We start from the raw sequence: 26,123 nt of genomic DNA, 5'->3' as shown, positions 1-26,123 counted from the left end.
AGATAGATAGATAGATAGATAGATAGATAGATAGATAGATAGATAGATAGATAGATAGATAGATAGATAGATAGATAGATAGATAGATAGATAGATAGATAGATAGATATCTCCTTATTTAACCAGGTAAAAGCCTCATTGAGATTACAGATCTGTTTTCCAAGAGTTACCTGCTCAAGAAAAGCAGCATAACACACAGTTTCTGACAAGACAAGACATAATCAACACATCATACAAAAAACATACAATCGATAATTACAAAACAATCATTTGTGCAAGTTTAAAAACAGTTACATTGACCAAGCTCAATGATTTCACACTCCTTTTAAAATAGGTTTAAATTCACCTATAGTAACAAGTTCCGATAGATTTAAGTTGTTTTGCAGGACATTCCATGCAGAGGGGGCGGCATATTGAAATGCAGTCTTACCCAACTCTGTTCTGGCTCTAGGAACCACCATCAGTATGTTTTTCTGCAAAAACAAAGCATACTGTTGTTGGTTTTTCTGCATATAAGTACAGAGGTGAGATAGAAGGAGCCCGAGAATACATTTGTAAATGAAAATCAACTGATGAGACCACCTGAGAACATACAGAGAAGGGAATTCAGCCGCAGCATACAAAGTACAATGGTGAACGCAATTTCCACAGCTAGTCATAAAACGTAAGGCACAATGGCAGACATTGTCCACCTTTTTTGAAAGATGTTCCATGCTTTTATAAGAAGAAGATCACCATTATCCATCAAAGGTTAAAAAAAAAAAGTTAGCAGAAATTAATTGTTTCCTTGTATGAACAAAGAGGATTTGTTTCTGAGGAGAAAACTAAGTTTTAGCTTTAGTGTATGTACTAGATGCTCAGTGTGCTGCTTAAAGGACAGTTTCATCAGTAATAATGCCTAAGTATTTGTAAGATGACACCATTTGGATTTCTTTCCCTTCCCCTGTTTTAATTTTAGGGAGCTGAGAGGGTAGCCATTTTCCATTTGAGAAAGCTCATTTTTTCCACTCATTTGTATTTCGGTATCATTAAGTTTTCTTCTTCAAACAAAAACTCAAAGCTGGTTATTTTGATAGGCCATAAAATGAACACTGTGTTATAATCTTCATGCGCTGTCAGCTGATACTTTACATTGTAGCTCTGTTAGCTTAGCTCAGTAAAACCACTAATCACCTCTGTTTTCTGTACGGTTTGTGTTGTCAATAGCTGTACTAAAGATCTGTTTGGAATTGTTTAAACAAGGTCAGAACTGTCAGTTTAGTCTGAACCGTGGATCAACAAATGGCAACTTAGCAAAGACAAGAACATCCCATAATAACTTTATGCCTTCATAATCAAACTCACTCATGTAGAAGAAGAATAGTTTGATGATTCATCATCAAACTCCATTCTTTTCATTTAGTTCTGTGTCTAGTGGTGAAAACAATAACAGTGCTTCTAGCTTTTATCACTTTGTCACTTTCTTTGACTCTAGATGTTGATTCTTAGCGTTTCTCATCCTGTCTGGTCACTTTTTGACGCTTTAGTCATAAGACTGTCTGACTGACTTTCCACTCACTCTAATGGTCACATAAATCCATTTCATGTCTCTGTAAGCACTTTTTAATATTTGAAAGTACAAATACTATACTTTAATGATGTGATTTACCATTTTAGATATTACTTTTCTCCAAAATGCTGCAACTTTGCGTCTTTTAGATTCTCATTTATGAGGACTGATTAGTCTTAAAACCACCAAATGTGTCTTTTTTTATACAGCCTCCATTTCATGCCCACAAAAATATTATCTGTCACCGTATTAAGCAATAATTGACAGTAAGGAATTATAATAAAAGTCTCTTTAAAAACACTATTGACAGTACATAGACGTCGATACAAATCTAAATTGACAGTGAAAATGGGTATAAGAAAAGAAGAAAATATCTGCATATTATGTGGTTGGTAAATTTCTGTCTCATTTATTGTAAATGGTAATAAATGACTTAAACAATGTGCAAATCTTTTAATTTGTATGGGGTAGATTTGAGCTGTTGGCTGTTCTAGTGTTAATGCGAATGCATAAATGAAATACAGTATATTTTGATTTGGGAAACAATGTTTTTCATTACTTTTTTAAAGATATAATCCAGAAATTAATGAGAAGATGTAGCGACAATGAAAATAATAATTGCAGCCAAAACACAGTTGCATTGTTTTTCCAAGTTTTAGTGTCAGCAGAATTTGCATATTTCTTGTTATTCAAGACACAACAATACAGAGTGTGTTTGTTATCCACTGACTTCGACACTGGGGTCTTTTACTTTTTCAAGTTGAGTTCTTTAATGTCTCTTTTATCTAAGGTACTGCTTTTTCCTAAAACATGAGTGTGACATTTAGCCTAGTCTTTTGTATTTGTCAAAAACACTTAATACTACATGTTGGGTGATGTTTTTTTCAAACCACCCGTTTGTTAATGCTAAGAAAGTTTAGACGGCTACAGCATTTTAATGTTATAACTTTGTTATCGTGACTCCTCTATTCTTATGACACATAATTGACTTTACCTCCAAACACTGAAAAGGCCTCTGTGTCATCATTAAAATGAGAATATTGTCCTAATATGTGATAAACAGCTCTAGAGGCGGGTGAGTCTCAGAGGGGTCGGGTCTGGGTTCTTGTCGCTGCTGTGGGTGATGTCTCTGTCCTCAGTAATTTGGTCACACAGTCCTTCTGATCTTTATCCACCATGACTTTGCTGACATTTTCTGGGATTCAGTGGGGAGATCTGATGGCAACTTTGTGGTCTAATGAGGCCAGTCTCACCGATTTGTTTTCTCCCTTTTTGTCTCTTTCTGTTTCTCAGCGCTCTATTATTCCAGCCAATGACATCTCAAGAAAGAGAAGCTTAAATATCTTGGTTAATTTGTGTTTTTTTGTTGGAAACATTCCTTCCTACAGACTCTTTGTGTTCACAGATGTCAGTAGATTTGTCTCCTGTAATTCCCCTGATGGTTAAAACCAGGAGTCATTAATATTTCAGTGGTAAAAAGCTGTATACATTTCGCCTCTTCAGCCTCCTGGCTGAAAATGTATGTTCTGTGTTGTGCTGAGGTCTCAACCTTAAGCCTCAGAGCGTCACTGAGGGAAATTTATCTGTAAAACACAATGAACTGGTTTATTTACATTCTCAGGTCTTTGGGTTTCTTTGATAGGATGCATGGTTTTATAGAAGACCTTCAGAATATAATAGATGAGTTTAGAAAATATGTCCTTAACAGTGGATTCCACAGCCTTGAAAACAGAAAACCTGCTTTATTTTGGTCCATTTTGTGATTAATTTCATATGGTTGTATTACAGACTCTACTATTTTAATTCAAATGTTTTGTAGTGCTGTTGTTGTTACTCAGTTTGGATGATTTTGTGATGACTGTACTCTCTCTTCTCTGCTTATATTGACGTATAGATCGCCCACACACCTACATGCACACACTCATAAGTACACAAACACACAATGGCGTACACAGCCTTGGCAGTCCTGCAGCCACAGTGTGTGTGTTTAATCTTTTCCCTGGCGCCACTTCCTAGCTGAGAGCATTCCTGGCACCCAGAGGCCCAGAGGGGGTCGAACTCCGGGCTGAAAGCAGTGTCACACTTCAGAGTTGGCACCTTGTCTTGTTACCAACTAACTATCGCTCTTTTCCTCCTTTTGGCCCAAACTGGCCGCTTACCCTCCATCCTGAACGCGGGATCGGCCCATGGAGAATGACCTCTTTGAAGGATGGTCTGGTTCCTTTCAGAGCAGATTCTCCTCGCGCTCAGTTTCCCAGCACTGCGTCCACGTCTGGAGCTTTGCCAGAGCTCCCATCCAAGAATGTGAATTGGCAGAGGACATAATTAAGGCGATGTCTGTCCTTATACGTGGCCTAACCTTTCTGAGCCCCAGTTCAGTGAGAGCTGGCTACTGTTGCTGCAGAGTATCGGATATATGAGCTGAATGAGTGAGGGGAAACAGTTTTTATTCAGAGGAAGGATATAGTGTTGTTTTGCTTCTGTCGGGTAAAAAAGGATTTCACCATAACTTTAGAAATGTACAAATGAGAGTGTTTTATTGTAGGAGCACTTATTATTATCCATGTCTCAAAAAGCTGAAGTGGTCTTCTGTTGAAATCTGAAATTATAATAAATAAATGAATCTGTCACATGTTTTAGAGGACAAATTGTAGCTGCTTGTGAAACATACGTTGTGTTCAGTAAGCCATTTGTGTAAATGTATGACTCACGTAAGGTGTTTTTATTGATCCCTTTAATATTTGTAGGGATTGGGATTTAAGGGATTGATATACAGAAATGGAATCTACAATGCACAATTATGTTTTCACTAGCGCGTTGACCCGTGGGAATCCATGAGTTCTAGAAGCAGTAGAGTTGATAAAATGGGAAGCAGAGTTTTTGTAGAAGTTGGTTCTAAGTTATGCAATGTTTGTAGAATGATTTAAAATGGAAATCAAAGAGACACAGTTTTGTGAATAATTGTATTTATTATATTTGGCACATTTAGTAGATGTTAGATTTGACAATTGGTAAAGTTGAGATATTTGTATTGGTATATCACTGTTGTATTCATAGTACTTGAGGATAGACAATGTTTTGTGTTACTAATGTACATGGACGTGGACCATAGACTTTTACACAGGACTGAACATGACAGTTTATTGTGATTCACTCCAGGTCCTGTGTGTAGATCCAAGCTATGGTTCATCCGATCAGAGTCTGCAGAACAGAGGTCACTTGGCTTTTATAATATAGACTGGTGTATGACCACCTGAAAATAACATTTGTTGTTTTTCCATTACCTTAGAATGAGTCCATTTATGTTCCATTGTTATTTCTATACTAGGGTTCTTATTATTCTTCTTATTCTCCAGTTTTATAGCATTTCTGAATGTGGTCCAAACTTAAGATCCCTGAATCAAAAAAGGCAAAAACAGAAAAAGCATGCAATGGCTCTGTTGAGGGTCTTTTGCATTTTTTGCAGCCACTGTAGGGGAGGGTGAGGTGGTGGGATGAAAATATTACTTAGTGAATCTTTAAACTTCAAAAAAGCATTTTGCACTAATCGTCTATCATCAGAAAATTAAAGCTGAATGTATACAGTGTAGTTTAAGTTTGCAGTTTTGTTTTGAGTATTTTCTTGTATGAAGTTTGTGTCGGAGTCTGTGTATTTCCAGGAGCTGGTTATTTGTTGATGTTAGCTAATTCTGTTTCCAAGCTAACAGTATCTAATGTTGCAGCTGTAGAAGAGCAGCAAAGGTGTTGAAGAACGTTACAGCAAACGTAAGGATATTCACTGAAAAATCCCTGGGAGTCTATTGTACTAGCTGGTATCATGGATTTAGACAACCTAAACACATGTTAGCTTAGAAATGGACTTAGCTAATGTTATCAAACAGCAAACAGACATATGTTACACATTCTGTATGTAAGTAAAAATGGCAAAAGACCAATATGTAAATTCAGTTATGTGCTGGTTTCTTCTTTAACTATGACGAAGATGATAAAATAGAAATCTAAATAGCTGAACTACTTCTCAAAGTATGTTTTTTTTAGTGGAATGTGGTTTATTATTGCGAAGCAGACATGTTGCTATTTCTCTTTTATCCTGTTAATCATTTGAGAGTCTTCAGATTTATCTTTTGGAGAATTTCCAAGACACTGAGAACTGATGATTCAACTATTTGTGAATGAATCCTAAAAATATTCAGCAGATTAACAGATAAATCATGAGTTGCAGTCAGAACTCACAGACCGTAGAGGTTGCGTGGCTGTGCTGCTGCCCCTGTTGTCTTTTCCTTTTTGTATGCATGTGTTGTCTTGCGTACACAGGTGTGTGTGTCTGTGTGTGTTTACAGTAATGTGTAAATTAGAGGAGCGACCCTGCTTGTGTCTGTGCTTTGATTTTTCCTCACTTCCTCTGCTAAGGCCCTGTATTATTACTGTCCTGGAAGCTCTTAACTAAAAGCAGTAGGATTAAAGCCGTGTCAAACATGCTTCTCTGTCTCTCTTCCTCTGTGACCTCCCCCTCCTCCTCCTTCTCCTCCTCCTTTTCCTCCTCCTCCTCCTCCTCCTTTTCCTCCCCTCCCTTGGCACCCTGTGTTTAAACTCGCTCTTTGCCAAACAGGGATCTGGTAACTTTGAGCAGTGCTGTTTGTTTGTGTGAGTTCTGCTCACAGGTTCTGCTCTCTGGCCGCCGTCCAGACTCCTCAAACAAAGTGTCCCATTGATTATTTAAGAGGAAGAGGGCGAGGCTTGTTTTCATGACACATTTCATTTGATTAAGCTTGTTTTGTATTTGCGTTTAAGGATAGAGAAACCTGCGCCCCGGTAATCTGATAGGCTTTGTGATAGTGGACAGACTGTGGCCTTAAACACACATTTTACTAAAAATGCATGTGAAAAGAAGAAAAGGTTGTAGGTCATTCTGCTCTGAAGATCAAAAATTAGGATTGAATGCGTAACTTAACATTAACCCTTTCATGCATAGTGGTCACTACAGTGGACAGTTATTCTACAACTGTTCTCTTATATATTCATGGATTTTATTGTTTTAGTTCCATATCAGCCAACACAGTGGACGCCTATGCATCATCCCATACATTGCAATTCATAGCATTGCTGTACCTTTGCTGTTCTTGATAAATCTGATCTGCACTAACACATTTGAGTGTAAATCAATTGCTTGTTATTGTTATTAGACTGTATTTTTTTTATTTTGTTTTGTTTTTGCATATTATCTCCATAAAGTGAGTATTAACTAATATTAGAGTGTGTTAAAATGTGACAACATCTGATTAGCAGTATTAAAAAAATTATTTCATAGTTTTCACACAGTGTATCAGTAAATACATGTTTCTTTGCTTCAAAAATTAAATGCATGACGTCCAGCTGAGTGAATATTTTTTGTAACTCCATGAAAAATAGGTTCATAAAAAATTCTTCAATTGCATTGTTTTTTTCAGGCCTAAAGAGGAATAAAAACACTCGATATTCAAAATCTCTCTGACAGGACATTTTAGAGACAATTTGACCCACATTTTTACTTTTAAATTCATTTTTGCTTTAGTTAGGGCAAAAGGGATTATGCAAAACAAGGAGCTACTTTATATTGAAATAAACGTTGGAATGGCAATCAATTAAAAATCACTCTCTGACTGGACATTACTGTGTTTTGACCCATTAAGGTTCTCATAATTCATGCATGAAAGGGTTAAATATATCATTTTAACCTTGTCTTTCAGTCTTAAATGATGTTCCTGTAGTACTGATACTCAAAGAAAAAGGTTCAACAAGCAATTTTTTTTCCAAAGATGTGCATGTAAATAGTTTGTCATACAATTGTGCAACAGCAATGTCCTTTGTCTACTGACATAAAAGCTGCATCAGACAAAGCTCCACAGGTTTTGTGCTTGTTAGTAACATATAAATCTTGTTTTTATGTTCCGTTCTGATTGGATGGCACAGAATCTAGACTGTTTTCATTATAATTTTACTGCTCAGTGATCAGTGGTCTGACCGCTGTCCGTAACCGTCAGCTAATTAGACATTTTCTTTTTGCTTTTTGACGTGGACACAGTGGAAAAACATGCAAGACGATGAGCTTTGTTCATGCAAACTCTTTCCTTCTGCAGACACGAGTGTGACACAATGAAGCATTTTAAAGCCACATTTGCAGTTTAACCCCTAAAGGACTGTAACTATTTTTGTGGCGACTTCCAAAACATTTCTCCACATTTAACCTTTCCTAAGTGATTAATCACCATTTATTAAAATATTATCCTATTCATTTTGTATTTTTAGTGAAAATCTGCTTTTCCTATATTTAATTTACTGATTATCTAAATGTTCATAAAAGCACAGGGTGATTTGAGGTTATTATAACAAAATAGAGGAAACTGAAGAAACTGACCACTGTGATTTGTCAAACGACATTAGTTTTACTGGTGAGTTAATGTTGCAGAAGATGACGGTGTTTCCACATTCACTATGGAGCCTCTGAACATCCAAATGGGTCATATTTGATGATGAAAACCTGAGAAACTGCATTTTACCTGAATTAGTTGCATGTATTGATAGGATTAATGATTAAACATTTTTAGATCAGTAGATTCTTTTATAGCTGGTAGATGTTTAGGTCTATGAGGGTTAAAGACACAGTGCTTTTGGGTTGATTTAGTTTTTGTTAACTCATTTGTTATGTGTTTTTGTGTGTGTTTGGATTCAAAACAATGAATTATCTTGTGGAACTTCAGTCCTGTTTCAAGTTCCTTATAATGTCATTAGAAGGGTCATATTAATGGCAGGGGTGTTGTCTTGGGCATTGGTCTGATATTAGGATCACAAATTGAGAAATAAGGCATGGTAGAGTGGAGATCTATTGTATAACTGCAGAAATAAAATCAAGCAAAGAATTAAATGTACAGAAGATGAAACATGATCAAGATTGGGTTTTAAACTAAGATAAAAGACAAAAGATCTGCTGAGCCGTGGAATGTTTTATCTGTTGAATGAGGCTTTTAGTATGGCATGTATAATGAAGTAGCATCTCTGCTTCCGGACAAAGAAAAGAAAGGGAGAGCTGCGAATAAAGGCGTGAAATTACTGATTTGAAACTTGGAGTGTAATGAAAGAAACATACACTTGTTCTTGGCATACGTCTGCTATCCTTCCTGGCACATGATGGACACACTCATCTGAGCCAAGAGTTAATGTTCACTATTTAACTGTCAATTTATACACAGTTTAGGGTATTTTGCTTTAAACTCTTTCATCTTTTGTTTCGACATGTGACACTGGAAATACCTGACACCCCACCATGCCCATACCTGCATCTATGCTTCACTTTATGTTTTGGCAGCTGTGAACCTCAGTTTTTACAGGAATCGTGTTTATCAGCTCATCTTTAAAGTGAGGGTCTGATAACATTTTTTATGTGTTAGTCAGTAGCCTGTTTAGTCGATTTATGGAGACAGATGATGATGCCCTGTATCGGCTGCTCTTACTATATATGATCATTTCATATCATAACTTTTAAAGTCATGAAATATAACTTATACACATTATAAAGTCTAAAGCCACTACCATTGAGTTATATATTTTGTTAACACCTATACTTGCACATTAAAAGTCAGATGTGTTCCCACACTGTTAATAAATCAGTATTACAGCCCTTTTCATGAGGTCACCTGTAATATCCTCTGTACTAATATCAGTGGTTTTGGCTGTTTCATTAAATAAAAAAACATATTGTGAATATAAGTCACTAATCATGATGTGAATCTAGCATTTACCTTCTGGTATTCAGGTGAGCATATTATGCAAACTTTGCACTACATGTTATAAAAGGTCATATTATTTTTCAAAATTTGTGTTAGGTCAGGAGTCAAAAGTTGTTCCTTTTTGCATGAATTTTAAAATTCTGACCCAGTGACTAAAATCAGCACATTGCAAACAATGGGAAATTACTACACTAGCACCCTGCTTCGAAGTGAGTACAAAATACGCATTAACACATTTTAGTATTTAACATTTGACCTAGAATAAAACAGATTATTATGCTTATTAACCAGTGTTGCTGTTAATCATTTACATATGCCAGGCTGCAAAAGGAAAAAATAAGTAATCAATTTTTATGCAGTTTATAAATAAAAAAGTTTGTGGTGTTTTTTTTGCAGCAAAAAATATGGTTTATTTACATTACAAACATGACAGTAAAACTGTTAAACATATGACAATTACTGAATTATTATTTATTTAACTATTTTTGGCAGTGGATAGCACTGTCGCGATGAACTGGCGGCTCGTCCAGGGTGTACCTCGCCTTCACCCATAGGTAGCTGGGATAGGCTCCAGCACCCCCCATGACCCTAGTGAGGATAAAGCGGGTTCAGAAATGAATGAATGAATTGTTTTTATTTATGGCTCAAGTTGATTAAATACAAAAAAAAAAAAGTTGACAAACTGTATGAAAAACATTTTAAAATTACTACGGTGCTGTGCAGATTAGTTTTGGCGGTTAGAAGGACCTCTCTGGGCAGGATACCAGAGGGTTAATACCTTGTATATAAACTGGATTTCTGCCAAAGTTGTTTTCAAAGATTTTTATCTGCAATGATGGTGAAAATAACAGCTGACCCCATGTACACAAATAAACCTTTAATAGTCCTTTTGATTCAGAGACCTCTCCTACCTATTATTGACATATAATAACCTCTGATGAACTCTGTGATTGGTCTGATGTTTAGAGATGATGAGCCTTCTGGAAGGCAGTATGCTTAAGTATTAGTACAGCAATAAGTCAACAGGTACCAGTAAATCCACTTTTATGTCTGCTAGGGAGGTCCCTGCTTTTTGTATAGTTGTCATAAAACTTGAATAGATAGAAGTTTCAAAAAAGATGATGAGCCTGACTCTAAAGGCCTCTTTCCTGTGTCTGCTCTCTTTCAGATGGCGTCCATTCAGTGTCGGCTCAGTGTCTTCTCCAGGTCACCATCATCACAGATGAAATGTTGTCCAACAGCATCACGCTGCGTCTGGCCAACACCTCCCAGGAGCACTTCCTGTCCCTGCTGCTTGCTCAGTTTCTGGATGGTGTGGCCCGTGTCCTGTCTGCTGCCCCTGAAGACGTCGTCATCTTCAACATCCAGGACGACACAGACGTGAGCGCTCGCATCCTGAATGTCAGCCTGTCTGTAGCCGTTCCCGTCCCAGATGAGGTCCACCATCGGTCAGGATCGTCCACTCATGGAACAGACAGACCTGGCAGAGGGCTCGAGGTCGGCAGTGCGGAGTTTTTCGGCTCTGAAGAACTTCAGGAGCGGCTGTATTTGAACCGCAGCCTGCTCGCTCAGATCTCCTCTCAGGAAGTTCTTCCATTTGACGACAACATCTGCCTGCGAGAACCTTGTGAGAACTACATGAAGTGTGTGTCTGTGCTGAAGTTCGACAGCCTGGCTCCGTTTGTTGCATCTGACACCATCCTGTTCAGACCCATCCACCCCATCGCCGGGCTGCGCTGCCGCTGTCCCACCGGCTTCACTGGAGATTACTGCGAGACCGAGATCGACCTGTGTTATTCCAAACCCTGCGGAGCCCACGGTGTGTGTCGCAGCCGAGAGGGAGGATACACCTGCGAATGCTTCGAGGATTACACAGGTGAGACGCCTAGATTTACTGATGAAATAATTACTTACAAAGCAAGATCAGTCTGATGATTTTTGCATTTTTACTGCCTACAACCAAACACTTCCCTATTTTCTATTCACTCCAGTTCATGCCAGTGATTTGCTGAATATTCATGATACATTTATGATACCAATTAAATTATTTAAACAGGAAGAAGGCAAGAAAAATTGTTTCAGGCCTGAGCAGGAATATCATAACACTGGTAACACAGGGCTACATTACAGAGAAACAGAAATCTGCAATGATAAGCCTTTGAAATATTCAAATCTTAAAGAGCACAGACAAATGGAATCCCAGTCAAATCAGACCCTTTGTTTAACCCCTTCATGCATACACCATGAGAAAAATGAATATGATTTATTTTTCTTATTTAAAACAATGCTAAACATGAAATCCTCGTCATGTTTTTACAGAATTAGGTTTGTATAAAAGTGTCTACATATGTGGACACGATGCAACAATGGGGTAAAATGGCTGTAACTGACACTGACAGTAATATCAGGTCATATTTGGGTTGTATTATGTTTTGTGGTGTATATAAGCTCACAGAAAATCACGTATTTTTAAAACAACAGAGATGAATACTCACTGTGACAATGAAGAAAAAACTGAAACAAACAAAAGCTTAATATGAGACAATATCCACTGTTAATAGAAAAACACTAACATCACCTCTACTTCCTTTTCTGATTGTTTCAATTACTCTGATTTCTACACAAAACTCAAGCACAAAACTATTCATTTTTACATATATGTCTAAAGTTTGATAGGAGTTATGTGTAATTATGTGTAATTATGTGTGATCGTTGTTCATATGTTTGTTCAATGCATGAGCTAATTTCAAGCAACATGAACTGGTATTATCTGACTCCACTGTTGCATGATGTCTACAAACTGATACTGATACGACTCAGAAGGGATTTGGGGAATATTTTATGAACCCGAAATGGAATTAAAGTGTCCACCGTGCATGAAAGGGTTAAGTGTGTCTAACACACCAATATCTGGCTACAGTATGAGGAAGAATCATTGTGTGGATATTGTTACCTCTGCCAAGTGAAATAGCGGAGGTTATGTTTTCATCAGGGTTTGTCCATCTGTCTGTTTGTTCATCTGTCTGTTAGCAAGATAACTCAAAAAGTTCTGGATGGATTTGGATGAAATTTTCAGGAAATATTGATACTGGCACAAGGAACAAATGATTTAATTTTGGTGGTGATTTGGGGGGGTGATCTGCCTTGGCGGAGGTCTGCGCTCTTCGAGTGCTTTTCTAGTTATTGGTATTTTATAAGACATATTGACTTATCCTTCAGTCAGGGGCATATACTATGTAATTTTGCATCCAAATGAATGATATGTCGAATCATGATGAATTCTGCCAGTTATCAGTAGTAGGCTTTGTGGGAGGGGATGGCCTCTTTACATTTCCATTTAACCTATAAGGACCCAGTGTAACATTTGTTGCAGTCCGCAAATGAATTTTTCCTGTATATTTAACCATCTTTAAGTGGTTTATCACCATTTATTGTAATATTATCTTCTGTATTATGTGTTTTTTCCTGTAAAAATCAGGTATTTTCCAACATTTATTGTACTAAACATGTAGATGTTCATAAAAGCTCACAGTAAAGTTGAGGATTATTATATCAAAAATCAAGAAAACTGAAGAAAAAGGGACTTTTTCAGCAAAATCTATCACTAATTTAACATAACGATAACCACTGTCATTGATCCAACTCCATGGGTTTTACTGGTGAATTAATGTTGTAGAAGATGATGGTGTTTCTATGTTCACTATGGAGCCTCTGAATGTCCAAATGGGTCATATCTGATGACTATGAAAAGATGAATAACTGTATTTTACACCAATTATTTACATGTATTAATAGGATTAGCGGATCAACAGGTATTAAACAGTTTAGATCAGTAGATGGTTTTGGTAGATGGTAGATGTTTGGGTCTTTATGGGTTAAAGGAAACATATAATGTGTAAAATAAAATACATATAGTCCTCTGCCATACTCTGTTTCATGAGGATTTAAATGACATGACAAAAGCAGTAATGACTGGATGAGCCTAATCATGCTTGTGTATCTCAGATTTCTATTGTTAGAACAAACAGATGCTAAAGATGCTAAGTTAGCTTTAGGCCTCTTCCATTTTTGAAATGAGCATTGTTTGAGGCTGACGATTGATGAATGAACGGTTCTTGGCAAAGTTTGCGTTTCACCTTCTTGAAGTCATCCCTCGCTTCAGATTTCCAGCCTAACATATGTAATTAATTAATAACCTGCTGTGTGAGTGATAATCTTGGCCTGTTACTGGCTGGGTGATTGAGTGTTGCAGCTTCACGTGGAGTTTTATTCATTTATTTATATATTTTTCACCTGCGATCAGCCAGCGAATCAAAAGTCGACTGAAGATGGGCAGGGGTGGCCATCATTCTTAGCGTTGAAACAGAAAAAAAGAGAGAATGACAAGAGACGTTTTTCACCATGTGGTCAATATGTGACTGTCTAAATTCACAAACATCCCATGGGAGCTTTAATGTCTACATCTGCCTCCTTCACTTCAGGTCTTTATAAAGGCAGATTGTGATGAGTTATTGATTTGTCAACATGAATAAACATGAGCCTGTAAACAGCCGCCACAATTTGCTCTTATTTTAGAAGTGGTTTGTTTTAATTAGAGTCGAACTCAATATCAGTTTAATCCATGTATTAGAATTATTTACAGCAAAGAAAGAAGCATTTTAATATTTAACTGTTTCGTTAAAGTCTGGCAGTAATCACAGCTCTCTAAATCTTATATAAAAAGGGTTGTTTAGATATCGCTGTAGTTTTGGTGCGATGCAGTCATCTATTTGTGTGTCCTGTGATTGAATCATCTGTATACATACTGTACATCCTTCACACCTACACTCGACAAAACTTCAGCCTGAGGTGTAGGACAGTTTGAGAGCGAACAGGAGGAGAGATGACATAACAAACCTCTGTCTCTGCTGTATTTCAGCCCGGGCATCCACAGAACAAGGTTTACTTTCCCTGTCAAAAACAACAGCAGTAGTATGTTACCACTGAGAGGAGTAATAGAATGAAATGATTAATTATAAATGACTACAGATGGAGAGTGTCCCCTGGCTGTAAAAATACTTCGTAGTAAAAATACCTAAGATAAAGAAAAACCTCCCAAAACACACAGTATGGTCACATTTTTTTTGTGATAAAGAAGAATTAATTTATTACTGTTGGCAGCAGGAATCGTTTCAGCCTTTTCTCCAGAAATTAGTCACATCCTCTAAGGGTTAAAGACTGTCTGTTCACTATTTATCTGGAAAAGAAAAAGGGAGAAGTTGAAAAAGAGTTTAAAGAGGAAGAGAAATAAACTATGCTAATTTATACAGTATGAATGTTAGGGTAGTTGCCCCTCTTTTTGTAGAGCAGTTAAGTGGGTCAAATTCTGACTTTTTAATGTGATTTTGAGCCTCATCTTGTCTTTGAAGCACCATGCTTTTCAGTTTGTCATACATAATTACACAATTTATGCATGTGTGTTACATTTTTGTGCATTATTTACTGTTGTTTTTGAGGATATGTCATTAGCTGGACATCCTGAGGTAGTGTTGAACCCAAGACCACCTAAACCAAGACCAGATGCACAGCAATTAATAGGAACGTGTTTTTCCACAATTACAGATACGGTATGGTATGACCAAACCAGTTCTAAACATAACATTATTTTTAAGATTGTTAATCTGCTAAAGAGGGTAGGTCTGTGTTTTTCTTTTACATTTCCATGTGTATCAGCTGAATCAAGATTTCTGAAAATGTTTTGCAATGTTTGGAAGATTATCTTTTTCACATTAGTGCTAAGGAAGTTGTGGTCTTGAATTGACTTAAAATTCTAAAGATTTATTTTTCTTTTTTGTCAGACAGATGGAAAAAAGTTAACCTTTTCCATCTGTCTGACAAAAAAAAATCTTTATAAGTTCAAGTGAACAGTATGAACCTAATTGGACTTAAAATTATGTTCTTGAGAATACTACACTAATTGTAGGGGAATATTCATTATTATGGATGCACCAGTGTTTTTTATGAACATTGGCCTCAGTTTTGTGGACTGCTATTGGCCTTTTTGCTTAATAAGATGACATTTACAGATGTAGTTGGTGGTGTTTATCTGCTCGGTTTCATGAATCCGATCATTGAATTCTGCTAAATCAAAGACAGTAGGTTTGAAAGGGCTGAGTATAACTGCAGCTAGTGATGGTTCATTTTATGTTCTGCTGTTTCAGACTAGAACCACCTCAAGTTTCTTGTATATCTAAAATGCATAGGGTTCACAAGAATGTCTTCTGTTTTTGTGTGAAGTCAGTCTCTTCATAAAGGAATGTCTTAAATCATAGCTGGAGTTTGTTGAGTCATTCCCTGTGTTTTGGTCTGGTTTTGTAATTAAAGTATTTGTATCTATAACAACATGTATTAAGATAATATCTGCATATTTGTTTGGTTCTTAAATCTTATGGTGCTTTTCCACTGCTGGTAGAAGCTCGATTCACCTAAACTTGGCACAACTTTTTTTTGATGTTTTTTCTGTGTGAAAGCAGACACCACCAGGTACTATTAGATACTATCTCTAATATCCCCTTTGCTAAGGTTTCCATAAACATGACGTCGAATCATGCAAGTTACAGATTGGTCAGTCCAGTATTGTTGCTCTGTCAATACATATGTGTCATGTCATCACATCTGTCTGTTTTTAAATCCCTTCTTAAAACCCATCTTTTCTCCTTGGCTTTTGAAACCATGTGAGATATTTGAAGGTACTATCTTTATTCTATTGTTTTTATTTGGTAGTGGTTTATTGTTCTTATTTATCAATTTTATTTATTTGTTTATTTATTTTGTTGTTTTTAATTGTATGGCTTTTTAATCTATTCTTGTATTTTATTCTTTTTATTTGGGTTTTATTTATTCTTCTGTATAGCACTTTTTTCTTTTTTGTACAGTTTCTATGTCTTTAAATCTATTCTGTATTTTATTCTTCTATTTTGGTTTTAATTATTCTTCTGTACAGCACTTTGGTCCACTGCAGTTGTTTTAAAGTGCTTTACAAATAAAGTTGGATTGGATTGGATTGGACATGAATCAGGTGGAAAATCTCTGAAAATGTTGGAGCAAATTTTTAATTCTACTCTATCTTGATAAATCCACCTCAGTCTTATCAATGATTTTCTCAGCATAAAAAATCTTAATGTAAGTTTTATACAGGAAATTATGACAGAGATTTTAGTTTCAATCAGTCAATCGATTTATTACCATATTATTACAACAGTTAAAACTGACAATTCATTTACAAGATACATTTTATAAGAGGACACCCCAGAAGCAGTCCTCAGCTTATAAATGGGGGCCCTTAAACATGTGATAAGAGACACAATTTACATTATAATCTTTAATAAATTCAAATGTTCTAAATAACTGCAAACATATTTTAAAATATTTGCCTACCTATCTAACAATGTTTCATTTCATTCTCTTCTATTGCTATCTGGCTTGTAGCTACAGATACACACAAAATGTAACCACAGTAGTTTACCAAATTAACCAAACTAAGTCAATTGAACTGAAACTGGCTGAAGAAATGTGGCATCTGTCTATTTTCTACAGTAAACCTTCATGAATCTTTCACATCACAAATAAATAAATGAATGCCGTTATCTAAAAACCTAGGATGTTTAAACATAAACATGCATTTATATAGGTGTAATTTTGACCTGGTGGTTGTTATAGGTATAAATGCCCTTATTTTGAATCCGGGCCATTTTACGAAAAAGGAAAAAAAAAAAAAAAAAAAAGTGGAGCATTTTATTAAAAAACAATGATACGCAATTGAAAAACAGCTGTGATGGTCTGATTTTTTTCATCAGTTAAGTCATGGTTCATGTTTACAACAATTAAAAAAAAAAAACAGCTAAAGTAAAAAATGTATCTCAAGATTTGTTGTGAAAAACCTAAGTTTCTCAGTAATGGCATCACTTCTATTATTCCATTATTCCCCATCAAACATTAAAAGGTTTTTCTCCTTCTGTGCAGCTGTTTATGAAGCCTGAAATAGTATCGGCATTTGAGTGTGTGGGCTTTGAGTCCAGGTTGAGTGGCACTTTTATATTCTTATGCAGTGCTGTGGGTGTCGAGAGCTGAACTGCAGGTGCTTTTAACGTGAATCGGCAGAGAGAGGGAGAGTGAGTGGGCGAAGTGGGCGTATTTTCGTTCTGATCCACTGAAAGCTGCAGAGTTAGACACATTAATCTGCATCACTCGGGGGTTCGGACCCACATGCTGGTACATACAGGTATCTGAGTGTGTCGAGTACAACTTCAGAGTTAAAGATTTAAGATGTCAGACTGATCAAACGAGTTCTTTCAGGCAGGTTTTATTTGATGTGTTTTCATCTGTGATGGACAGCTCAAACTTCAGTGTCTGCTTCAGTGAGCTTCACTCTCCACTCTGTAGTGAATCCTGGTGTGTGTTTTTTTGTGTAACCGTGTGTTAAATTCTTCTCTTTGTGTTTTGGGTGGGTTGCTAAATGTGGGATATTACATGTGTAAAGCAGTTGGATGGAAATCTGTAAAATGTCTATGTGTTAATGGAGCATGGATGTGTGAGTGTGCACATTTGTCTGTGTGTGTGTGTGTGTGTGTGTGTGTGTGTGTGTGTGTGTGTGTGTGTGTGTGTTGTCGAACTGTTGGACCGTGGGCGTTGCCAGATGGTAGCGGGAAAAAAAAGAAGAAAAAAAAAAAACTATAACAGCCATCATCTTTGCTGACGGACTGAATGATTTGGCTGGGCTGAGTCATTATGTAGACGCTCAACAACAAGATGTTCCCCTGCTTTAGTTCTCACACACGTGTCTTTTAAAACACAGTGTGAGCAAAGAGCAAAGACCATCTGTATGAGGAGGATGTATACTTAGCATCCAGCCTGTTTGAGATCATCACATCATCAGCCTCAGTCTCTTTGTGATGTGTAATTCATTCACTCATTACGAATGCATTTTAATGTGCAGACACGCTTTTGGAATAAAAACTGGTTAACACTTGAATTTTCCAATCACCTCACATCAGTGCCGAAATTAACACCTGCCAACCACTGAAAGCCACTGAATTTTGCCTTTGAGAGATGGAATGAATAAAAAAAAAGACATGCTGCCAAGCTGGATTGCAATGAGAGCTATGAAACGGCGTCATCATGTACAGTCTGGTCTGTTCCTGATGGAAAATGGTCTGTTATCAACCTAAATCTGGTCTGATGCATAATCACAGACTGCAGAGAAAATGATTTAAGTTTTCCATTCATGAAAACTAGAACATATGTGTCGATATGTGGTGCATTAGATTAGTTGGCAAGCACATCAGAAGGAATCTCAGACCCTGATACTGTGATACTATTCTGATTCAGCTGTTCTTAACACTAGAGGTCGTCTGGTTATGGATTCTTAAAGGCTGATGTAATGATGATGATGATGATGATGATGATGATGATGATGATGAAATTCTTTATTCAGTCATCATATAATAATACAACCAGTGTCAACAACAACACTACAAACATTACAAACATTACCAACAGGTTAATTACTGAAAAGGCACAGGCAGAAGCAAAATGCTTATATTAATGCCTGTCCTACATAACAAATTCAGCTACCCAGCATCCAATATAGGAAAAAGAAAAAAAAAAAACAAGCAAAAAAACAATGCATACAACCAAACAAACAAGCAAAAACATAAAAAGGTGAAAATAAACCAGAAAAATAGAAAACTTAACCCACCAAATTAATGGTAATTTAATGTAGAATCAAAAATAAATTATTTACCTATTACTTATTAGAGCTTAACAGTTGTATCCTTCAAAAATTGCCTTACGTACCATTTTTTTAAATATCAAAAATGGGCTTCACATTCTTAAATCCATGCTGGCCTCATTCCATAGTTTAACTCCAACAACAGATATACATCTGCTTTTTGTCGTTTTTTTAGCTTTTTGTACAACAATTTTACAAACATCTCACAAATCATATTTAGACTCGTGTTGTGAAGAACCTTTGTACACAGATGGGGAGTAACTTTAATTTTAATTAATTCATAGTAACCGGCCTTATTAATAATACGTATGGCTCGTTTTTGTAAGAGGACTATAGTATTTACAGTTGTTTTATATGTCGAGCCCCACACTCCCACACAATATGACATATAAGGAAGTATAAGTGAACAGTAAATTATATGTAGTGCCTTATGGTTGAGTATATTTCTGGACTTATACAACATTGCCATTGACTTTGCAATCTTTCCTTTTATATATCTAATATGTGGTTTCCATGTTAATTTGTGATCAATAACAACCCCTAAAAACTTCATATCAAACACTCCTTCAATTTCAGCGTCACATATTTTTAATGTAATGTCCTCATCAATTTCTTTTCGATTTCCAAAAACCATAAATTTAGTTTTTTTTTAATGTTAAGTGACAATCTATTGACATCAAACCAAGTTTTAAGAATTTCTAAATCCCTTTCAACTGTGGACAGCTGTGATGATAGTTTACAGGAGGAAAAATAGGATTGTTGGTTAATTATCCAATATTATCCATGTCCCCATCCCAAAAAAGTTTGATCACATGTGTCTGAAATTAACTACGGTGTTGCCCATAAAGTTGGAATAAAATATTTTACATCTTGTCATGAAATGACTGTGACAATGTGATTTATTCTAGATAAAATGTAACTGAGACTCAGTATGTAATTACTGCACCAGGTCAAAGCTAATAACTGATGTATATAGACAGGAATAAAAAGAGGAATATTAAAATGATTCCAACTTTATGGGCAACAGTGCATATGTCAGTCTATTAGAAATAATGGAACAGCTAAGTAAAAAAAGTTATCAATACCTAAATCACAGGTGTCAAGCATGGGGCCCGGGGGCCAAATTCGGCCCACCAAAGGGTCCAGTACGGCCCCTGGGATGAATTTGTGAAATGCTAAAATTACACTAAGATATCAACAATCATTTTAGTTCAGGTTCCACATTCAGACCAATTCAGTCTCATAATAACCTATAAATACTCACAACTCCAAAGTTTTCTCTTTGTAAATGTAAATGTTTTCATGTATTTACACTAAAAAAAAGTATAATTTCGCAAAAAATCTGAATATCCTGAACAAATAAGAACAACTTGAAATGTCTTAAGAGAAGTAAGCACAATTTTAATAAAATTCCAGCTGTTACTAAATATTTTGTGTATCTGTAGATCCACTGTGATCTGTAAGTTATAATGTACATGTGTAAATGATAAACTAAAGCATAACAGTGTTAAAATTATATATTTTTTTCAGTTTGTTCATGTTATTCACATTGTTTGAAAGGATAGTTTGTAGATATAAACATTTTCATAATGTAATTTTACTTTTTTCACTGTAAAACAGAGAAAAGTTTGGAGTTGACATTCTTTATATATTATTATGTTATTATTATACTGGTTCGGCCCACTTCAGATCAAATTTAGCTGAATGTGGCCCCTGAGCTAAAATGAGTTTGACACCCCTGACCTAAATGAATAAATCTGAATCACCAATTCAACGATCCAATATTCAATAAATGTTGGAACCAATCTGTTTTTATATGTTTTGCTACTCTTTACCTTCACAGTCAGTTTGTCCAGTTTGTCATGTTCAGTACCAGCTTTTACTGGCTAGTGATTACTGTGTGTAAAAAGTCCATCTCATCAGTTAGATATAGATTTCTTTATTTGTCATTTAAATATTACATCATAGATTCACTGTAAAAACTAAATTATGTTGCATTGGTCTCAATAAAAACACATACATAAAACACTAGTAAACAAGATAAAATAGTCAGTAGAAAAACATTAATTAATAAGTAATGTGCATAATAAAATCTGTTTTAAAAACTATACCAGTTTGATGTTGTGTGTTATATTGCTGTGCTGCACTGAGTTTAGTACAAAATACTGACAGTTCAGGTTGGAGTCAACAGAGTCACTAATGCACAGTGTGGCTTAGATCCACTCAGTATATTGCATTTTTATTTCTAATATTGTATGTGTTTATTCAGTGTCCATTTGTACTTAATGTTAAGGAAAAATCCGTAATCAAGCCTTGACAGATTATCACATCTTATAATCACATTTTTACAGTTTTGGAAATTTGTAAATTCAATAACTGATAAAATCAATGAACTCAAATTCTCTTCTTTGCTCTGATGCAGCCGCCGGTCACTGTTTCCAGTCTCCAATCTGAGAAAGGAAATAGTTATGTATTTACCAGTTCATTTTTATAACAATGACATAGCAGACTTTTTCTAAACTTTTTTTTTCATGCTTTTGAAGCTGATATGAGTTTAAGTTTTAAAGCTGTGCATGACGTTCATCACCAATTTTTCATCAAATCTGTAAAACCAGAGTGATAGCTTAAGTATCACAAATCCGTTAGTCTTTCTGTGATTACACACCTGAATCACTCCCCTCATGGTGAACAACTTCGAAGTGTACTCCATCACAAGCCATTTGTTTACATACCAAACCAAAACCAAACTGTCACTTGGGGTTTTTCAGAATTCCACGCAGCCGCAGCAGCAAGAAGCAATGAAGCTGTTTCCTTGTTTGTTGCTGCTGCAGCCATACTGCGGCTGCATGGAATTCTGAAAAAGTGACAAGTGACAGTTTGGTTTGGGTTTGGTATGTAAACAAGCGGATTGCTTGTGATGGAGTATACTTCGAAGTTGTTCACCGTGAGGGAAGTGATTCAGGTGCGTAATCACATGAAGACTAACGGATTCGTGATACTTAGGCTCAGGGGCGCCACTACCAATTGTGGGCCCCATGAAAGGTAAACGTTGTGGACCCTTTCATAAAATTCAGTATCTTGTCGACCTGTTGGAGCCGGGGGGATGGGAGTGTGTGGGTGCAGTCCACACATAACATCACTTAAGCTCGCGTGAAAACGAAACTGAAACTGAAACTTAACTTGGTTTCAACATCCGACTCCTGACTTCTATCTCTCTCTTATACAGCGGCTCTTACATGAAATTTTCACAACTTCTAACCTGTATCCACTGGACCCCCTCCACTGCTCTGTGAGCCCCCTACAAATGCTGGGCCCCATGAATTTCTCATGTCTCCCCTCTTATCAGCGTCCCAGCTTAGGCTATCACTAAGGTTTTACAGATTTTATGAAAAATCGGTGATAAACGTCATACGCAGCTTTAATGAACTTTGGTGAGAAATCAAATTTAAAATGTGAAAACTAAATAAATACTATTGACTTAATATTGAATTACACTTTCTGTTTTTAATTTTGCGGTCAGTTTGATGGAATTTGTGTTGAATTGATTGTAATTAAGCTGTTTACCTAAAATTTTCCAAAAATTGGTTATTGATCTCCTTGATTATCACTGATCAGTACCGGCTCTGTAAGGAGAAAGATAAACATTTTGCCTCCTGAAGGAACATATTGGTTGATTCTTACATGATGCCTCACTACACAGTCATCTATGACACATGATTTTGTCTGTTTAATGGAAGAAAAGAAATAAAAAGGCGAAAAGCAGGAATTGTTCGCGACATTACGATGTCAGTTTCACAGAAGTTCACACCTGAGGTGAAACAATGTACTCAAAAAAGCATCAAGTCTTAACTCGGTGCCTCTTCAACACACATCGACTGTAGCTCCTGTGTTCACTTGTGCTGTAGGTTCTAATAAAATATCAATACCTGTGTCAGTGTATTGATTAGAGGAAGTAAGACAGCACATTCCAGTATTGATGTTTTATCCCACTTCTATTCTAAGGTCTATGTATGTGTGTTTCTAATTTGAGTCTAGTGAGATGTTCCTGGTTGCGTTTGATCACTGATGCAACTGAAGGTCATTTGCGTTATTGATCGTGCTTATCTCATTATTCACCTTCATAATCCTGAGTGGCTCCTTCTTGAGCTGAAACTCTTTTGCACATCCTCTCACTGACCTTCTGCTCATTATAGACTAGATCTGTTTGAGCAAACTTGAGTCTCAGCTGTAGTCGAAGTGGATCCATGTCTCTGCCGTCCCAGGGCTCAGCGCCTTCGGTGAATCTGCAGGGATGCGCCCACTCAGTTCCTCTCGGGGGCGGGGGGGGGGTTGTTACCTGGCAGCCCACAGACACGTGTCCAGGTTCAGGATCTCTGAGGAAACTTCTGCAGGAACAGTTGGGTGTGTTTAAAGACTGCACCTTCTGACAAATGTTTGTTTACAAGGCATTCATCCATTAAAAGGAATATTATTATCTGCAGCAAAGAGAGGTTTGTTTATTTATGGAGGCACTTCATTATTAGGTTTATTCCTCTGGGATCGATTCGTGATGTTGCAAATTCATTTTCTACATGAGTCATGAGCTGCTTTTTTATTAGATATGAAAAACAAGAACAGTGTGACATTGTGTGATCTAGTCTGTGACATGTTTTACTTTGAAGTCCTCCTTTAGTTTGTCCAGTCACACCATAACTTTGATAATAAATGTGAATACAGTGGATAATTTGTCATTCATATTAGTAAAGGACATGTTTTGTGTAATTAGCGACTGTGCGTAATTATGTCCATTTGCCAAAAAGAACACTAAATCGTGCACTCGTCCTGTCTAAATAAAAGCAGCATCTTTGTGTTATTTGTGCGATTTGTTGTTTTTAATGATTCATGCAGGCTGATAACACAGAGTGTGGGCACTGGATGGACTTATAGAGGGGCGTAAATAGAGCAGAGGAGACGTGTCTGAATTATTGAGTGAGATATTCTGTGAAATTGTGACTCGGAGCCCCTCCCTGCCTCACGGTGCTGCTCACCTGGCAACACAAAGCTGCTTTTCACGAGACGTCCCACTGGGAGAGAAGTGTTTTATCAGGTATCAACACTGAGGTGCATGCGTTTAATTTTGTACCAGAATGTTCAGAGGACGTGTATATTTTCCACAGTTTGTCACAGTGTCAGTGTTATATCTTTATTCTGCTCATAATTACGTTTATTTGCATGCGTGGCAGTGTTTCTGTGACTGCAGTTTATATTGTAACTGTGTTTGCTGAAGACCACTGAGACGACTTAAAGAAACACAAGTAATTAATAGCCTACAGCAAGTTCTTGAATTAATAACAAGGCAAACAGCGCTGAAACAGAAAGGCTTTGTTCTCCCACTGGCCGGCTGTAGCTGTTTGTCATCAGCAAGAAAATGATGGGGACATCATCGTGTGCCCCATTTTGTGGCATTCTGACTTTTTACACCACATTAAAAAAGGCAGTCTTACTGAATGTCCACTAATGTTTTTTTTTTTTTCATGTTTAGCTCTATATCTTAAAAGAAGCATAAATAAAATAAAATGTTGTGAAATGCTTGGATGTAAATATAGTAGTCACTCATTAAGCCTTCAGTAATTAAATATTCTGAGTTTAACAATAAGCCTTTTAAACCTGCAGTTATAAATGCTAGTTAATGTTTAACAAAAGGTTCTGCCGCTTTCTTCCAGGAGGTCAACAGTTCAGGGGAGGAGATTTTCTTTGTGATTTTAAGACCCAACAGACAAAACCAGCCACAATAGCAAAGGATAAAATGGATAAATGTGGCCTCAAGTATTTTTCTAATCATTAATACAACAGGTTATTGTTAAAATATGAAGCATTACGGTTGAATAATAGCTTACAAATGCTTTAGAAGTCAAACTGCTACTGAGTTGACACTGTCTTTCTCCAGTGTCTTAGTTGCTGAATATTAATTATGTAAATTTAACAAATGTTCTGAGTTGTTATTAATCACTCGAATGTCCCACAGGAGCTTTTTGAACTCACTTGAACTGCACAGACTTTCCCTGACAACAGAACTAAGACAAAGAAACTTGTTTTCAGTGGGCTATGAATGGAGTGATTAATAGTCAGAGAGTAAATAAGAAGTCTGTGCATCAGTGCTTTGGATGGAGTTGTGGGCTGAGTGTGCCAGTGTTACAGTAGAGCTGCACACAGCGGAAGTCTTCCACACTGCTGACTGAGCGGCTTTGACACACATTCCACCTCATGCATGGCAGCGCAGTCTCGCCTCAGTAACAGTTGCAGCCTCCCGTCCGGAGCGTCCAGACAAAAGGCACATGAGAGCCGGGCCGCAGGGCTAAGGAGGGTGAGGGCGAGGCCTGGTCCACGGTCCATGGCCTGACGGTCCACGGTCTGTGAATCTCTATATAAGTCGCCTGATGTAACCTCTATGTGATGATTCAGTATAAATACAAATCATGTCTGTTCAATCTAGGAAAAAATGTATTTGGAGTCATCAGTTAGTGCTCATGATTGAGTTTAACTTAAGGGGCAGGAAACAAATGATCTGAAAATCTGATTATAACAAATCAGATTTTGGTTGTTGATATGGAAAATCAAATGTCAGAGTTAAAGTGGTAATATCATTTTCAGCAGCTGCACAGCATGAGAGGAAGATAGGAGTGTTGCTCTGCATCAAAATATTTAAGAGATATTATAGATCTATCTATCTATCTATCTATCTATCTATCCATATATATATATATATATATATATATATATATATATATATATATAGTTCATTGAAGGACTAGTCCAAAACAATGAAAAAAAAAAAAAAAAAACATGACTATTCATTTCGATTAAGGTCAGTGGTTGGACAGAATCTGCTTCTCACATCATAAAAACATGCTCAGTTGAAGTCTTTCCAGAGCTGAATCACATTATCTTATTCATGATTAAATAAAGGCACTGGTATTCAGTGCTGGGGACATTATTAATAATAGGTTGGACAGTCATTGTTTTTCATGCAGCTACATCTGGAACTTCTGACCTTAAATGTACT

The 26,123-nt window shown here is 36.6% G+C and overlaps 1 protein-coding gene across 3 annotated transcripts in view; it reads left to right on the top strand.

Annotated features, from left to right (window-relative positions):
- The window catches only part of celsr2 (cadherin, EGF LAG seven-pass G-type receptor 2), a 101,527-nt gene that overhangs the window by 26,032 nt on the left and 49,372 nt on the right, over positions 1–26,123 (top strand). For all 3 annotated transcript variants that reach the window (XM_030133316.1, XM_030133315.1, XM_030133313.1), the window contains exon 2: positions 10,481–11,188. In XM_030133316.1, coding sequence (XP_029989176.1) covers positions 10,481–11,188 — 708 coding nt within the window. The remainder of the gene's footprint in view (positions 1–10,480; positions 11,189–26,123) is intronic.

Source organism: Sphaeramia orbicularis, chromosome 5 (genome assembly GCF_902148855.1).
Source record: "Sphaeramia orbicularis chromosome 5, fSphaOr1.1, whole genome shotgun sequence".
In the NCBI taxonomy this organism is placed as follows: Eukaryota; Metazoa; Chordata; class Actinopteri; order Kurtiformes; family Apogonidae; genus Sphaeramia; species Sphaeramia orbicularis.
This window is presented reverse-complemented; position numbering and strand designations above follow the sequence as displayed.